The sequence below is a fragment of the Drosophila erecta genome, unplaced genomic scaffold, assembly GCF_003286155.1.
Source record: "Drosophila erecta strain 14021-0224.00,06,07 unplaced genomic scaffold, DereRS2 tig00000000-arrow-pilon, whole genome shotgun sequence".
Lineage (NCBI taxonomy): Eukaryota > Metazoa > Arthropoda > Insecta > Diptera > Drosophilidae > Drosophila > Drosophila erecta.
This window is the reverse complement of record NW_020825194.1, coordinates 26105706-26120456: the sequence shown is the minus strand read 5'-3', so window position 1 is coordinate 26120456 and position 14751 is coordinate 26105706. Positions and strand designations below refer to the sequence as shown.

At 43.9% G+C, this 14751-nt stretch overlaps 5 protein-coding genes across 6 annotated transcripts; 4 read left to right on the top strand and 1 right to left on the bottom strand.

Moving 5' to 3' along the window:
• The first annotated feature begins 277 nt into the window (after positions 1–277).
• LOC6553078 lies at positions 278–3039 on the top strand. Its single transcript, XM_001979037.3, has 3 exons — positions 278–560; positions 935–1329; positions 2076–3039. Exons 1-3 carry the CDS (start codon positions 342–344, stop codon positions 2980–2982), a joined length of 1521 nt encoding a protein of 506 aa, XP_001979073.2. The 5' UTR covers positions 278–341; the 3' UTR covers positions 2983–3039.
• A 593-nt stretch (positions 3040–3632) lies between these two features.
• Positions 3633–4006, top strand: LOC26525982 (PI-actitoxin-Axm2b). The gene is made up of 2 exons (XM_015154943.2): positions 3633–3717; positions 3779–4006. The coding sequence occupies exons 1-2, from the start codon at positions 3633–3635 to the stop codon at positions 3961–3963; spliced, it is 270 nt and encodes an 89-aa protein (XP_015010429.1). The 3' UTR covers positions 3964–4006.
• A 145-nt stretch (positions 4007–4151) lies between these two features.
• Positions 4152–6140, bottom strand: LOC6553079. The gene is made up of 2 exons (XM_001979038.3): positions 5829–6140; positions 4152–5766 (listed from the first exon to the last, which is right to left on the bottom strand). The coding sequence occupies exons 1-2, from the start codon at positions 5961–5963 to the stop codon at positions 4282–4284; spliced, it is 1620 nt and encodes a 539-aa protein (XP_001979074.1). The 5' UTR covers positions 5964–6140; the 3' UTR covers positions 4152–4281.
• Positions 6141–6256: 116 nt separating this feature from the next.
• LOC6553080 (general transcription factor IIF subunit 1) lies at positions 6257–8482 on the top strand. The gene is made up of 4 exons (XM_001979039.3): positions 6257–6446; positions 6513–7444; positions 7548–8135; positions 8197–8482. Exons 1-4 carry the CDS (start codon positions 6423–6425, stop codon positions 8396–8398), a joined length of 1746 nt encoding a protein of 581 aa, XP_001979075.3. The 5' UTR covers positions 6257–6422; the 3' UTR covers positions 8399–8482.
• Positions 8483–8899: 417 nt separating this feature from the next.
• Positions 8900–14352, top strand: LOC6553081 (E3 ubiquitin-protein ligase RNF13). 2 transcript variants are annotated; one of them, XM_001979040.3, is made up of 9 exons: positions 8900–9256; positions 10807–11084; positions 11159–11331; positions 11391–11485; positions 11551–11744; positions 11807–12002; positions 12138–12494; positions 12558–12705; positions 13024–14352. In XM_001979040.3, exons 2-9 carry the CDS (start codon positions 10974–10976, stop codon positions 13364–13366), a joined length of 1617 nt encoding a protein of 538 aa, XP_001979076.1. In that variant the 5' UTR covers positions 8900–9256; positions 10807–10973; the 3' UTR covers positions 13367–14352. The 2 variants fall into 2 exon arrangements, with proteins under 2 accessions (XP_001979076.1, XP_026832072.1); XM_026976271.1 differs by lacking the exons at positions 8900–9256; positions 10807–11084; positions 11159–11331; positions 11391–11485 and having other exon boundaries at positions 11664–11724.
• The last annotated feature ends 399 nt before the right edge of the window (positions 14353–14751 follow it).

Genomic DNA, 14751 nt, shown 5'->3' with positions numbered 1-14751 from the left:
TTGGGGAACTTTCGGTACGACCCGACTTTTACTTATATGACATAATGCCAAACGTTAATATTAGTACATAGAAAAGCGTGCATAATTAGAACATTTTAAAGCAAAAACATTTTTTAATTTAGAACTTCCATGTTTTTTTTAGAAGTCCAAATTTAAAAAAGAATGTAAAAAAGTCTCTTTAAAGCTTAAATTTTTTTGCTTAAAAATGCTTAAATATTTAAATTTATAAAATTGGTTTTGCTCTATGATTTGATCTTTGGAAATTGTGATTTCACAGTCTGACTCGTTTCATATATGTTTTGAAAAACTAACGTTAATACGCCACGGTCTCTGGATGGAAAATGTTGGCCCTTGTTCTTCTAATAATCGCCAGTTGCTTGGCCATTCAAACGGAAGCCACTACGACAGCAAGTCCAGCCGTCACCGAAGCTGGCAATGCAGCCCCTGGAGGATCGGATAATAAAGCGGAGCCAGGAAAGAACTCATTTGAAACAGCGAACTACTGCGATCCCTCGTTGTGCCACAAAGACCTCCAACATGTGGCTTGCAATGAAACAACCGTGAGTTACTAAGCTAAAATGCCTGCCACGTGATAAATAACCAAATAATTTACATTAGTACATTTTTTGTTCACATATATACTTTCTTCGGAAGCCAAATTATTTATCACTTTTTTAAATAGTGTTTGTATGTCAGTGAACATATTATATTAATCGCCGCTCGAGAATTGAATATAAATTATTAATAGAACTTGTCAATAAAATTTATTAGTGGTAAAAGTTAATTTTTAATTGATTGATCCTATTTCTGAAAAGAACGTATTTATATACCATGAAAGGTAACCTTCGTTACCAAATGGCATATTTAAACTTCAGGATTATTTTTGTTTCCAAGAAGCGTTATAAACCTATCTTTTTACCAAAAATATTTTCAGGAACTGCACGACCATTGCTCTCTGGACGCTGAGATCATAAAAATAAGCCCAAAGGTGCAAAGATTTCTAATGAGGCGTTTCAATGAGTTGAGGGATAGCGTGGCCAAGGGAGGGTTCAACGGACTGAGTCCTGCCAGCCGGATGGGCACCTTGAAGTGGAATCCGGAACTGGCCTACCTAGCTGAGTTCAACGTGAAGGATTGTGTCCTGAGACACGACGAGTGCCGGAACACGAACTTCACACAAAACGCTGGCCAGACGATTGGGTATCGAGGCATTAGGGGAAAAGTCCCAGAGTTGGAAGACATCCTTAGGGACATCATAGGGGTGTGGATGCGGGAGAACGCCGGAACTTCGGTGGAGCACATCATGAAGTATACCGAGCCAGAAAATGGGTGAGTTCTACTTATAGAGTATGTAGGGATGGGTTTTCGGATCTAAGATATTTTTTCGCTTTAAGCATTTTGCATATGAATCTTCTTAATACTCGTAGATCTAAGTAGCTCTAGCCAAATTTAAATAGTTTTAATAGCTTAATAGTTCTGATTTTTGCAAAACAAAACATCAGATTATAATTTTATTATTTTTGTTAATGTTAATGTTAATGTTAATTTCTTTTAAAAACAAAATTATTCTAGTTAGACAACGTATGTATTACAACTTATAAACCTTTTTTTGTTCCCAAAAATAAAATTAGGGGTTGCAAAATAATGGACGCAGGTGTGCGACAAATGCATTTGGACAGTCTTGTAAGAAGAGCGGAATCCATTTGTTTTTTATGTTAACTCGCCTGCAGATTATATTTATTTAGACTAGTTCAATTCACTCACATATTTTGAATGATCTTTACTTCTTACGAATACAATATGGTTTTCACTAGCTACTTTTAATTATACCTGCGTAATGAAATTCTTCTTATCTTATGTATATGCGGCCGTCCGCTTCTCGATCCTCTCAAGAATGAAATGATTGCATGTGGATCCCATCTGGTTCTCTTACTCTGGTGAATGATGGCCTTCTCCTAGACGAAGCATGCAAATGATATAGGTTGAGAGAAATCTCAATCAATTCGGTCTCCGAATTTCCAATAGTATCTAAGAAAAGTGAACTGTTAAACTTAAATTTATGTTCATTTTTATAGGTCGCCGAAATACAACTTCGTACAGATCGTGTTGGAGAACGCTGAATTTGTGGGCTGTGCCATCGTTCAGCAGTCCAGGTACGGTTGGTTTCAGACGTTCTTCACATGCAACTACGCCCACGCCCCGGTGGAGGGATCGCCGGTCTACGAGTCCGGGCAACAGGCGGCGCAGTCCTGCAAGTCCGGAGTGAACCCGAAATATACACATCTCTGTGCCGAGTCCGAGGTCTACGAAAAGGTTAAAACAAGCGGAGGGAACTCGTCAAATGCCGAAAATAAAGCGAGAACTCTTGCGAAAAGGGACTTTGTCATGCTCAACAGCAAAACCGAGGAGGCCGCTCCACCAGTAATACAACCTAGAAGTGAAACCCCGGCGGCTGAAGGAGGAGCGGCGGCACCTGCAGCCGATGGAGCAGCAGCGCCAGCCGCCGCTCCAGCAGCCGAGGGAGGAGCAGCTCCACCTGCCGAAACAGCAGTCACTCCAACAGTCGCAGGAGCAGCACCAGGAGCCACTCCAGTGGCTGGAGATGCCCCCGCTGCCGCACCAGCAGCTGGAGCGACATCCGGTCCCGGATCGCCAGGAGGGGAAGAAGCTCATGTGGAAGGGCTACTGGAACCCAAGGAGACGCCTTTAGACAAGGCTGCTCTGGAGAGGAAGTTCGCCAGGTTCCTGGCGCTGTTGAAGCGGGCTGAGATGTTTCATGGTCGCCGAAAGATCGTGGTCATATCCAGCAATCATGAGGTGGAAGATGACCGCGTGCAGCAGGAAGGTGGACAAGCCGAGTCAACTACTAGCACCACGGAAAGAGCTATCTCCGGACGCAGTGGAATAATGAGAAGGTCGATAGGTAGTCACGTACGCGGTCGTAGTTCCAATTGGGCTCCGAAATGGATAGCTGTACGTTGAAGGCCCAAAGTGCAATTCTTAGTGCTCCTTATTGAATTAAAATTGCTTCAAAGTAAAGTGTTTTAAATTATATTGAAAGTATACAAAATGTTGTATTATTTGCATTATTTTCACGTTAAATTGTATCCTTAGTCTGAATTAGATTCGACCCGACTGATGATCCTAAAGAAGAATATACATATGTATATTGAAAAGAATCGGAAAATATTCCCCGTATAAGTAATACTAACTAACCGACTAACCAAAAAAAAAATGTGAATTAATTGGGTAAATTTTTTTTAACAGAATTTTTGTTAAAATTGTATTTACGTTTAGCACAAGTGTTTTGCTCTGATACAAAATCAATAAGATTAAGCAAAACTTCGATCTCGCAGCTTTGTTCTGGGCTGAAAGTGGAAAGTTTTGGGAAAAATACATTTTCATTAAAGCAAGTTTTTTGAATGGTTCATCCCACATCTTACGTCTTTAAAAAGCCCTTTTTTATGCCATTATCTGATCGCCTCAAAATATTTAACAATAGATTCCATTGTTAAGATGTTTTTTACTCGTTCTGGGGAACGAAGAAACTGTTGGCAGTCCCACCTATATAAACCCACCATTCTACACATCTTTCAAATCAAGTCGATCCTCCAAAAGCCAATCCGTTGAAAATGAAGTTACTTTTGGTTTTAGCTTGCGTTCTCCTATACGTATCTCTCGCCTGTGCCCAGGTTCGCTGCAATGGACGTCCTAGAGGTACCTTTAATAGTAGCATTTAGTAACTATACCTTCATAACTGATATTCACATTCACACAGGTCAAAATTGCGTCGGCCGCAAGAACGAAGGACGTGGGGGAGGGGATTGCCACAGAAATGCCATGGACGAAATGTGGTACTTTAACCAGAGAACCGGGAAGTGCACTAAGATGAAGTACCTCGGATGTGGCGGCAACAAAAACCGCTACTGCTCCTTGAGACATTGTCAAAGTTCGTGCCCATGAATGGAAATGTCTTCATCGATCCTCTTCCAAATTGACATGCAGCCTATAATGTACAGCAAATAAAAAAAATAATCTTTGCAAAGAGTACATATTTTTGATAAGGGCGGTTAAAGTAACTATTCCATCAGCGCCCTTTGCAGCATATCACATATAACATTTACATATAACAACATAAATCCAGATTGATACATGTTCCGCATGCATGTAAGTCATACGATTTAATTGTGACCTTTTCTTAACACAAGAGAATTTGAACACGAATATTTTACACATGTGGATAATTTCCATTATAGACCGACTTAACTTTCTAGACTATACCTAAGGCTTTTCACGTTGCATTGCCTTCCAGATTGTGTTCATTCGCATGTGTCCTTCTCGCAGGTGGTTCAACATAGCTTCAACGGTCCCTTCGACTGGCTTTCTTACTCCGGCTCTCCTGCAAGCGGCAATGTGTCTTTCATAACGCCATTTGCTCCGAAACACTCTGTCACAGTGCTCGCACACAGCTTGCTCGCCCTGATCGTCGTCGGATCCGTCGTCATCCGCCATGGCCGCCTGAACGGACTTATTGGGACTGGCCCACATAGGCTCCGGCTTAATAAGCAGCTGCATCTTGTTCTTACGCTGCAGCTCCTCCTGGTGGTTGTACCGAATGTGGTTGAGGATCTTTGAAGTGCTGGTCTTAGTGCGGTCGCAGAGTGTGCACTTGAGGTAGGACCGGTAAGGCAGATGCTTGAAGCAGTGCTTCTGCAGTTGTGAGCGCACGGTCGTTGGTTGCACCTCGCGGCACTGCAGGCACATGGCCTTGCGGCCGGACTCCAGGATCTTAAAACTGTTCTCGATTATGTGCTCAAAGTCGTGCTTTTTGAATACGTGTGCCCGCCACCCGTCCATCGAGGCGATCTCTTTGCCGCACTTTGGACACAAGTACGAAATGAGCTTCGTGAGGCCGTTGGTGGACATTTCCGTGTCGGAGTCGCGGCTGGGCGTCGTTGACAGGCGCCGACGTTTAGCCGGTTTACTTACTGGATCCGATTTCATTTCCTTCTTTAACTGGGCCACTTCCTCCTTGCCGAGTGCATCGATCTCGATGATGACCACCTCCTGATTTCCTTGCTGCAGGTGCGCCTCGTCTTGCGACCGCTCCTCATCAGCTTTAACTTTGCCGGCCGTGGTGCCATCATCAAAAAACTCCTTACAAAGGGCATCCAACTCGTCGTCATACTTCGGCACCTCATCCTCCTTCTCCTCCTTGCGCACGATATCCTCGTAGGCATTCAAACACCTGTCTAGATTCTGCTCACTGACATTTGAAATGGTCTTGGGTGCATTTACAGGAGCTGCTAGTGCTGCAACTGGACGAGTTGGGGACTTTTCCAATTCTGTGTTCAGATCAATGTCCATCAGTGCCTTTTGCAGCAGATCATTTTGCTTTCTGTTCACGGAACCTTTGGGACGCCCTCGCGGCCTCGCGCCCGTCGGCTTCTCTGTATTTCCAGCCGTTGCTGCCGCAGTCTGCTGCCGCTTCATCTGGCGCAGCTTGTTCTCGTACTTCTCGATCTCCCGCATGTGCGTGTCCAGTAGGTGGACATTCAGAGCCCGGCGCCTCGTGTACGCCATACGACAGTGCACGCACCGGTAGGTCTCACTGTGTTCCAGATGCATGAAGTAGTGGTACTGCAACAGCGCGATTGTCTTGTGGGCGTTTTCCACCCACTTGAAGCACAACTGGCACTCGTGGAAGCGCTCGTCGATCTGAATAAAGTTGAAGTCCGAGTAAGTCTTCTTTAGATAGTCGTGTTTCTGTAGGCACATTGCAACCATTATTAAAGCAAGACATGATTTAGATAAAAACTGCAACTTACCGTGTTCAGATGCTGTCGCCACTCAGCCTGAGTGCGGAAGGCCTTGCCGCATTCCGGACATATGTAAACCATGTGCGCCTCCAGACGCGCATTCAGCCTGCTTTGCTCATCCGACAGTGTCACGTTCCGCGACATCTTCCCTAATATTTTAGCGACCAACTCAAATTAAATACAAACAAACTGCACAGCGCTTTGAGAATTTATCGTTATTCGCTTTGCCGGTTATCGCTTATCGATGAAGAAGAGATGATCGATAACCGTGACTGTGAACGGTTGCAGTTATCGCTGTATTTTGATGGAACATGGCAAAACTTTAGAATTTATAAATACCTTGTAAGGCTTGAATATGCACTCCTATTATATTTGCCCTTTCAAATTTTTTTTATTAAAACCTTTTTGATGAAATTTCATTTTCCTGCCCAAAGTTACGATACAATGCCTTCCGATAAATAACTGCACTTGAGTTATCGGGTATCACTAGAAAATCCAACTTTTCCGCCCGCGCCGCGAATTGTAAGAGTTTGGAAAAGCATAAAATATCCAGTTACAAGCATCATATGATTGCCACTTAGAGCCGTGGAGGAACATTAAGCCATGTCGAGCGCGTCAAAGTCGACGGTGAGTCTTTTCCCTGCCGCTTCCGGCTCCAACACTAATTTGCGAACTTCGCTTGATTTTATGCAGCCGAGCGCTGCCAGCGGGAGCTCCACGTCCACGTCCGCAGCTGCCGCCGCCGCCGCCGCAGCCTCCGTCGCCTCAGGATCCGCCTCGTCCTCCGCCAACGTGCAGGAGTTTAAGATCCGCGTGCCCAAGATGCCCAAGAAGCACCATGTGATGCGGTTCAACGCGACGCTTAATGTGGATTTCGCGCAGTGGAGAAATGTAAAACTAGAGCGTGAGAACAACATGAAGGAGTTCCGAGGCATGGAGGAGGACCAGCCCAAGTTCGGTGCCGGATCGGAGTACAACAGGGATCAGCGCGAGGAGGCGCGCCGCAAGAAGTTCGGCATTATAGCGAGGAAGTACCGTCCGGAGGCGCAGCCTTGGATTCTTAAAGTGGGTGGCAAGACTGGAAAGAAGTTCAAAGGTATCCGCGAGGGCGGTGTAGGCGAGAATGCCGCTTTTTATGTGTTCACCCACGCACCAGACGGCGCCATTGAGGCATACCCCTTGACCGAGTGGTACAACTTCCAGCCTATTCAGCGCTACAAATCTCTGTCGGCGGAGGAGGCCGAACAGGAATTTGGTCGGCGCAAAAAAGTGATGAACTACTTCTCCCTCATGTTGCGAAAACGTCTGCGTGGCGATGAGGAAGAGGAGCAGGATCCGGAGGAGGCTAAGCTGATTAAGGCAGCCACCAAAAAATCCAAGGAGCTCAAGATCACTGACATGGATGAATGGATTGATTCCGAGGATGAGTCGGATTCGGAGGACGAGGAGGATAAAAAGAAGAAGGAGCAGGAAGACAGCGACGATGGCAAGGCCAAGGGAAAGGGCAAGAAGGGCGCAGACAAGAAAAAGAAAAAGCGGGATGTTGATGACGAAGCCTTCGAGGAGTCGGACGATGGCGACGAGGAGGGAAGGGAAATGGACTATGACACGAGTTCCAGTGAGGAGTATGTGCCCCAAACGATTAAAAATTTAGATAAAACATCTCCATTTTTGATAATGGCAAAACAATATGGACCACAACTACTAATTCCGTATTCCCTATTTTAGCGAACCAGATCCAGAGGCAAAGGTGGACAAGGACATGAAAGGCGTGGCCGAGGAAGATGCGCTTCGCAAGCTGCTTACCTCCGATGAAGAGGAGGAGGACGAGAAGAAGTCTGATGAGTCGGACAAGGAAGATGCCGACGGCGAGAAGAAAAAGAAGGAGAAGGGCAAGGACGAGGGCTCCAAGGACAAAAAGAAGAAAAAACCGTCGAAAGACGACAAGAAGGGCAAGTCGAATGGCAGCGGCGACTCGTCCACAGACTTCAGCTCTGATAGCACAGACTCAGAGGACGACCTCAGCAACGGACCGCCCAAGAAGAAGGTCGTCTCTAAGGACAAAGACAAGGAGAAGGAAAAGGAAAAAGAGAGCGCTGCGAGTAGCAAGGCTTCAACCAGCAGCAGTAATGCCAATAAATCTCGCTCGGCCACGCCAACGCTCTCAACGGATGCCAGCAAGCGCAAGATGAACAGCTTGCCCAGCGATCTCACCGGCTCGGACACAAGCAACAGTCCCACCAGCACGCCAGCAAAGAGGCCCAAGAACGAGATTAGCACATCGCTACCCACTTCCTTCTCGGGCGGCAAAGTAGAGTGAGTAAAGCCGTGGGATCCATACGGGAATTCCTTATCATCCAATTTAATTTACTTTTAGGGACTACGGAATCACCGAGGAGGCGGTGCGTCGGTACCTCAAGCGCAAGCCCCTGACAGCCACCGAGTTGCTCACGAAGTTTAAGAACAAGAAGACTCCCGTCTCCAGCGACCGTTTGGTCGAGACCATGACGAAAATTCTAAAGAAGATAAATCCCGTCAAGCACACTATCCAGGGGAAAATGTATCTCTGGATCAAGTAGCCCGCAGTCATGTGATTTTAATGTTTCGTAACTGAAATATATTATTGTTCAACACAAAATATAAACGCACCACTGAAAATCTGATATTATAATTGGGTTAACCAAAAAGCAATGCTTAGTATTGTGCACAGGAACTGATTTAAATAAACAGGTGAACATCAGATCAGTTATTTAGTTCTGCCTTAAATAGAATCTCAAGAACTCGCAGTAATAAGATGAGAAACACTAGTTATTATTTTATTTTATCTTAGTATTAAAAAATTTTTTTTAACAGCCGGGCCACATTTTCATATATATTTCGATTTTAAGGACTGATATGGTTAAGACCCTGGAATTATGAATTCTAAATTCCATAAAATTATCTGAAACAGTTCCTGAGAAAACGATTTGAATATGTTTTCGATGTTGTTTACGTTTGTATAGAGATGGAAGTTTTCTGGTTAGTACACTTCCTCGATAGTTCTCGAAATATGGAAATAATCGATATAAGAAAACATCGCTCCCAGGAAGCCAGCACCAGCGATACATCGATTTAGTTCCAGCTCTAACCCTGTGTGTGTGTGCGGATGGGATGTAAATTCTAATATCCGATAATTAGAAAAGTGAACCAAACCCAAAACGTTCTTATCGCGACTGTCATGCTCTTTCCGCAGCCACTGCGCTGTCCCCGTTGAAACTCGACCAGCAATTAAAGGAAGCCGAGGAAGGCGAAGGGGAGCAAAACAAAGTACAACGCAATACCAGTGCGATGGCGACGATTGAGGAGGCGAGCGAGTGCTGAAAAAATAAGATTGGATACAGGAACGATCCAGAGGTAGCTCCAAACGGTCGGCCAAGAGCTCGAGGAGCACTAATCAAGTGAGTGACCAGCAGGTGTCCGTGAATAAGGGTTGAGAGCAGAAAAAAATTGCTGAACTGTTGTGTTGTTGTGCTAATTGAACGCACACAAGCATACTAGCACGCACGCACACAAATGCGCCTGAAAAAAAGCACAACAAAAGCGAAAATACGAAATTGAAGTGCATTAACTTGTGGCTGCTGCCTCCAATTGAGCGTATTATCGCTTATCCTTCGGCGCTGTTCACCTGTAACCCACCATTTTATACCATTCAGGAAATACCTCTGCCTATGTATGTATGCGTGTGCGTATGCCCTCCCCCAAACGGAAATCCTTGAAACCACACTTGTGCCTTGTAAAGTTCAAGGTGTGCGTATGTGTGCGCGCGTGTGTGTTGGTGGGTGGGTGCTGCGTGCGATGTGTAAAGTGTAAATTGATATCGGCCCTCGAAACAAAGCGAATTAACGCGAATTTCATTTCTCCTCGCTAAACATTCAATTTGTCTGTACATATGTCTGGATTGTTTAAAACAATTTCCCATTGAACGCAACCAGCAATTGGTATAAAATTCTTAAATGAAGCAGAGATAGTAACCAAAACAAAATGTTAATATCGCTACTTAATTTGCATTTTGCCAATTGAAATTAGCATGCAAGTTACAAATAATTTTGTAGTCATTACTTTGCATTTACTTTACATGTAAAATTACATGCCAAGACATGGACAAATAAGTTTACCTGGTAGGATTAGCTACTCATACCTCAAAGCAAAGACTTGTGCAATCCGTAGGCCGAAATTCTATTAAACTCACGCGCCTCCCCTGATTAAATTTCGCATTGGAACACCGAATGTCGGCCTCCCATTTATTGTTTACCCATCCAATAAAAACAAAGTCACGTTCTCACTAAAGCACTGCTCCCTTTGTCTATCGATGTGCTAATGCCTGTGACGTTTTCTTTGCTAAATTGTGTGACATATTTGCACACCTCCTCCCGGCTGTGTGGTCCCAACATATTAGCAGAACTTATAATTTAACGAATAAAAACTTTCCACGTTTTCTGCCCCATCTGTGCAGCCAATGCGTCGAAGTTCTGGCGGCGATTAGTTCGACGGCATGCGGCCGCGATTTTGGTTATAGCATGGAATGGTGTTTATGACTCATCTGGTTTGGTCTGGGAAACAGACCTATTTGTACCGATCTCGGTGACTATTGGCTCGCGATAAAATCAATTGATGGCAAATTGAGTACAATAGCAGCCAAGGAGCGAAATGCGTTGATTTTTCTGTTCTGTTTGAAGTAACCATTAATGCATTCGCGAGAACGGACCGTCTGTCTGACTGTGTCAACAAACAAGCCAGCTGTAAGTGCAGCATGACTGAAGAAACACAATTTTTTTAGAGTAAGCAAAACAACAATACACCCAGTTGGTCGTGAAATAAAAAATAATCATCCCAAGCCGTTTATCTTATTAGCTGAGCTCTTTGTTTGCCATGGCCTCGTAGGCGGGGAGGAATATTCATTGGTTGCCTTCACGCAAAATAATAGGTTAAAATAACATTTCTTTTTAAGCCCAAAGTAAAAGCGCACAAAATCAAGGGCGGTGGCACACAGATGAGACATGCGAATGGTGCGGATGGTGAAGACAAATCGCTGCAGCACTGGACATAGCGGACTAGAGCAATAACAGTACAGACGAAGGCCCAAACGTCTCCAAACTTGTGGTACTGCGCGACAGAATGTTCAAGAGGAGTGGCTACATACTCACCCTGCTGGGCTTAAGCCTGGTCTATCATGAGGCAACCTTGGTCGATGGCCACGTGCTGGTTTACCGAAAACCAACCAGCCAGGCAAGTTTAATTTTCTATTACTTCTGAAATATTACAAATATTAATTTTGCCCATTGTATAATGTTAACTCGCAGTTGATCGAGGAGTTCAATGCTCTGCCAGCACAATTCGGCCCCCAACTGCCTTCAAATGGTCTCAAAGTGTATGTGGTTCCCGCCAGGCGCCCTTATTACGGTTGTGATAGCTTGGAGAGACCACCGCACCTGAATTACCCACCCTCAGCCAAATTCGTGGCACTTGTATCGCGGTAAGCAAAATGTAGTAAATATAAACGCTTTAATTCGGTCTAACTGAAATCTTTTGTAGTGGGGGCGAGTGCACCTTTGAACGGAAGGTACGAGTGGCCCAGAATGCGAGTTATTCTGCTGTGATTGTGTACAATAATGAAGGCGACGACTTAGGTTAGTGATTATACATAGGAAGTAAAGTCTGCAAATTATTTGTCTAAGCCCATGTTCAATTACAGAGCAAATGTCCGCCGACAATGTATCGAGTATAAGAATACCCTCGGTATTTGTAGGCCACACGAGCGGTAAAGCGCTGGCCACGTACTTTACTCCCGAGGTGGTGCTAATAATTAACGATGAGCTGCCCTTCAACATCAATACCCAGCTAATATTGCCGTTCTCCATTCTGATTGGTATGTGCTTCATCATTATGGTAAGAGATCTAGAGTTTCAACGCTGTTTTCTATGCTAACTGGATATCCGTCTGCCGAACAGGTTATCTATATGATCTACAAGTGCATCCGCGAGCAGCGCCGCATGCGTCGCCATCGACTGCCAAAGAGCATGCTGAAGAAGTTACCAGTGCTCCGATATACGAAGAACAATGCAAACAACAAGTACGACACCTGCGTGATCTGTCTGGAAGATTTCATCGAGGACGATAAGCTGCGCGTGCTGCCCTGTTCACATCGTAAGAGATCATATGGTCTTATTTATTTAGCTTAAAGAGATATCTGTAACACCCGCGATAATAATGTTTTTAATATCACATCGAGAGATAAATCGCTTAATGCAGGGGCATTATATTAATTCGTTTTATTTGCAGCCTATCACACGCACTGTATTGATCCCTGGCTCACCGAAAACCGTCGCGTCTGTCCCATTTGTAAGCGCAAGGTTTTTACGAAGGGCGAAGCGCGTGCAAGTCGGAGTCGACAGCCTTCTTTGGATAATGTCACGGATACGGATGACGACACAACGCCGCTGCTGCAGCAACAGCAGTCCAATGGCAGGCAGATGGGCCAAGTGAGCTCTGCTTCTTCGGCTGGTGGAGCAGCAGCTGGAAGCAGCTCAAGCGTTGCGGCGGCAGGTGTCGCCGGTACCACGCGACATGGGACCTTCCGCCGTGGGGACGCTGGCCGAAATCCGTTTGAAGAGTCCCAGAGCTCTGATGATGAGAACGGTACGTCTGCTGCCGAAATCAATTATTTGCTTGCTTAAATAACTAATCGAATTGCTTGTACAGCTCTGCTGGACTCTACTGTGCGTCCGGCCACGTCTTCTGGAGCACATGAACGCATCAATCCCTTTGATCGTGCTCCGAATCTACCGGCCCACCTAGCCGAACAGTTAACTGAGAGTCGTCGCTCGGTCTGGTCGAGGATCAATTTTGGGTAAGAAATGCACTGGTAGAAGATGAAAAATTTGTAAGATACTTACAAATTACTTAATAATTGTTTCCTAAATATGTACGATTTTTATATTAACTAGTCCTTTGCCAACAAATTCGTCTTTTCCTCGCATTTACCATATATCTGGCATTTAAAAGTTACACTTTAAAATAAAGTCACTTTTCAAATATAAAATTATGTCCTTAGATGTCGAGTTTTACCATAACTTTTTAATACATGAAAACATCGAGTAATCATATTTAGACCGTTTTAAATTCTAATTAAATGTTCCTAACTGATTGAGCTTCTTAATTTCTCTAGCTCGTTCTTCCGCCGGCAGCCAGCTGTTATTAGTGTGGCGGCGCCACCCTATCTGGAGCGCGTTGAGTCCGGTACCAGTGCCATGGGTCTGCCGGTGACGGGGACAATTGCTGTAGCCTCGCCCGCATCGAACAACATTCTCAATCCGAATTTAAGCGGCTCCTTCAAGGACGAAGACGATATGCCACCGCATCGCTCGATCTACGAACCGATAGCAATCAGCACGCCTGCAGCTGACTCAGCAGCACTCGACGATTCGGCGTTCCTGCAAACGCCCACGCAGGGCGGCATAGGCGTGGCCGCCCTGCCGCACAGCGCATCCGATCGCCAGTTTCTCATATGAGGCGAGCTAGTTCGCCGCGAGTCCTTAGCCTGTAGGTTGTAGGTGGTCGTCGATCCTGGATACATGAGCCCAGGCCGGCTCCGAGTTTTTCGTTTGTGTTCGCGATCGGTGCTGTGGCTACCAGCTTCTTTGTTTTAAACAATTAACAAATGTTTATTATTAATATTAATAAATATGTAGCCGAACCTTGTGTTGGACTGTGAGCTGTCCCACTTCCAGGGCACCCACCCACAAAAAACCCACACAGACACGAAACACACACGCGTCATTTATATGCGTATACAAATTGTGATTTATTTTATATACATTTTACAATTAACCCAATTGGCATAAGAAATACCGCCTCGGCAGCAAACTCCCAACCAAAAATCTAAACAATAGATGGAAGAGTAAAATACCAAGTAACCACATATAAGATTAAATTGTTTACCTGATTCGCATTAATTATTGATTCAGTTGTTCAATCAAAAAACCAAAATATATCCAAGCAACACTCTGCACACCTATTAAACTGATTCACGAACATAGTTACGTTTTAGTTAAGATGGTCTTTTTATTTCGATGTTTTTGAAAACTGCTTTTCAAATCCTTACAATGAAAATAATTAAATCAAATTATTAAGAGGCACTGGCCTGTATATTGTACATTATTCTCGATTTAACTAATTTTAAGTTTACTATATAGCATATGATACTGAAATCCAATGATGCAATAGATTGTCGACACATTTTTTTTTTTGGAGAGCAAAGGTTTTTCAAATATGATCAAATTATATTTCAAGTCAAACTCGTTGCCACGCTCCACTAAAAGTAGGAAACTTAAGCGCTTGTTTCTGATTATTTTTCCCTAAAATATTTAAATTTGCAACAAAAATTGCTGTTCACATGAAAACGAAATCAATTAGGGCATCGATGCAAATATAAAATGCTGTGGCAGTGTAATCTAAATTTAATTTACGGTCAATAAACGTAATTAACATAAACTAATCAATCGTTTTTTCTTAATAAAATAAAAGTTCTTGGCTGTGGTATATTTCAAAAAAGTAGTAAATATAACCAAATTTGTTTGAAAACTAAGATTTTGTGTTTGCCTCATTCTTAAGCGCTTAATGAAATCCCAGGAAAAGTAATCAGTTTATTCCAAAAGGGAACAAGAGTAAACGTTAGAGTATAGTTTCTAGGCTAGATTAGATACACTACTTAACTCGTGGGGGTGCGAGGGAACAATCTCAAAATTATTTTGGAAACAACATCAAAAGAATCAAGATTTCAACGAGTAAACTATACCCGTTTATCCCATTTTGTGATTATACATTTTTGAAATGCGTCAAAAACAGTCCAAAAAACATTTAATTTTTAGGTTAAAAGGATAAGGTCATAGCGTAA